The 2,392-nt window shown below is 40.8% G+C and overlaps 1 protein-coding gene across 1 annotated transcript in view; it reads right to left on the bottom strand.

The window, feature by feature from the left end:
* Positions 1–2,138, bottom strand: part of LOC121562560 (tubby protein homolog) — a 112,858-nt gene extending 110,720 nt beyond the window's left edge. The window contains exon 1 of the mRNA XM_045215945.1: positions 1,724–2,138. Coding sequence (XP_045071880.1) covers positions 1,724–1,779 — 56 coding nt within the window. The 5' untranslated portion in view covers positions 1,780–2,138. The remainder of the gene's footprint in view (positions 1–1,723) is intronic.
* Positions 2,139–2,392: the final 254 nt, after the last annotated feature.

Below are 2,392 nucleotides of genomic sequence, written 5' to 3'. Positions count from 1 at the left end.
CTCGTCGGCGCGCTGGACAGGGTCGGAGTGGACTGGTCCCGCGCTGTCAGCCTGGCTACAGATGGTGCGCCCTCAATGATCGGGAAAAAAGCAGGCGTTGTGACAAAGTTCAGAGAGAAAGTGCAATCTGCAAATGGAGGACGTGATTTTTTGACTTTTCACTGTATTTTGCACCAGGAGGCTTTGTGTTGCAAGTCATTAAAGATGGATAACGTCATGAAGGTGGTCATCCAAACTGTTAATTTAATCAGATCCAGAAGCCTGAATCACCGTCAGTTTGACAGCCTTCTCAGAGAGAAAGACCACATCTATAAATCTCTTTCAGATTTATGTTTATATGTTTTTATGTTGATGTGCTATTGTTTTTAATTGATTTTATTTTATTTGTATATTTAACCTATTCTTGCACTTGTTTGGGGAACAGGATTTCATTATTTTTATCTACATTTCTGCCTGAGAAATGACACCCTGATATAATTCTGTGATCTGTGAAACAGTTCTGTTAATCACTGAGGCATTGTGTGTTTGTGTGTTCTTTTTCTTTAGAATTTTCAAATAAACTTGACGTGTTTTATGATTAATAGTGATGTTGTGCTTGTACTATTTTGGACACACTGTCCTCAGGCTCCAGCTTTATGTTGTATGTTGATCGTATTAAAACAAAGAAAACAATCTGAAGTTGTTGTTTTTAAGTTATATATACCATGATTTTTCCGGTCCGGCCCACTTGGGAATAGATTTTCCTCCATGTGGCCCCTGAGCTAAAATGAGTTTGACACCCCTGGCTTAAGAGAACCTGGGCACAAGCATCCCACTGGGCACAGATGTCAATTCAACTTCTATTCCATGTTGAAATGACGTGGAAACAATGTTGATTCAACCAGTGTGTGCCCAGTGGGATGTTGCTTACTGACTGACTGTGAGTGCACTCATGTTGTCTGCTGACCAATAAGGAAAGACTTTATAGTCAGAACATAAAGACTAGCAAGCATTGCTCTGTACTGTAGCTGTTTGATGCAGAAATGGAAGGAGAAGCTATTTCCCCACTTACTGTATGTGTGCTGACAAAGCTTACTACAACTCACAGCTCTACTGAAAGGAGTGTATTTCATCTGACCATGAGTTTAAAAAAGAAAAGAAAAACCAGCCTACCTTAAAGCTTGTCTTGTGAAAATCTAAGTTACAGAACGTACAGGCTCCTAGCATCCTTCACACTGTATTTGTTTCAGGAAATCAACATTGACCGGAAGCAATATTGTTGTAGTATCACAGACAAATCACTGCTCAGACACACACACACACACACACACACACACACACACACACACACACACACACACACACATTGATTTAGGCAGTAGGCTAGGCACCACTTGGTCACATAGGCAACTAACTTATCTAGGTCATATCAATTTATCATGCCAATGTCAAAAATGCATCATGATGACAAGTGATTTACAGTGTAGAGTGCATGACAGCCTGATAAATATTCTATCAATATCAGGATTGCACCCAATTACAGCACCTGTCAATGTATATATACGCCTAGACTAGGCTACTGTATTTAATTGGTTTTCTAGGTTGGTTTATCAATCACAACCAACTTCTTATTAGATATGACAATGGTAGCCTACTAAACAAAGGCAAAGGAGAGGTTCTGGTGGCAAGTTGGTGATATCAGCTCGCGTAACAAGGTAAATGTTGACAAAGGATAAGCGCTTACCTGTCGTAACTCCATCGACTGTATGACATGCTCCTGTTGCTGCTAACTCCTTCCATGACTTCTACGGGGTGTTGCTAAATAGGGTTCAACGTGACAGGAAAATAAATAATGGGTTTAGATATCACGCCGAGATTTCCCACCAGTTCTAGCGTTTCCTCCTCGAACGAATGGGAGTTGAGATATGGTGCACAGGGATTCACTTTCTATAGGCTATACCATTTGGAATGAGAAGGGAAAAAATCAGTGCGCGCAAGTTGACAAGCTTGTCAATAATTTGACGAATGCATTGGTTGCTCCTTTGGTTGCGCGCACGAAGCCATCTCCCCATGTATTTCGATTAAATACATCATCGTGTAATTTTTACATCACAACGAGCAAAAACATCACATTTCACTTGTATTTCATTAAAATATGTATCATCTCCATCCTCTGTAACAGTATCCCCCAGATTGTAACGACCGTTGGTCTCATCTGGTGATGATGTTGGAAAGGTGCAGCATTGTGGTCCTCTGTAGCTCAGCTGGTAGAGCATGGCGGTGTAACGCCAAGGTAGTGGGTTCGATCCCCGGGACCACCCATACGTAAAAATGTATACACGCATGACTGTAAGTCGCTTTGGATAAAAGCGTCTGCGAAATGGCATATTATTATTATTGTGATTTGAATTAT

The sequence above is a fragment of the Coregonus clupeaformis genome, unplaced genomic scaffold (assembly GCF_020615455.1).
Source record: "Coregonus clupeaformis isolate EN_2021a unplaced genomic scaffold, ASM2061545v1 scaf0562, whole genome shotgun sequence".
NCBI lineage: Eukaryota > Metazoa > Chordata > Actinopteri > Salmoniformes > Salmonidae > Coregonus > Coregonus clupeaformis.
This window is presented reverse-complemented; position numbering and strand designations above follow the sequence as displayed.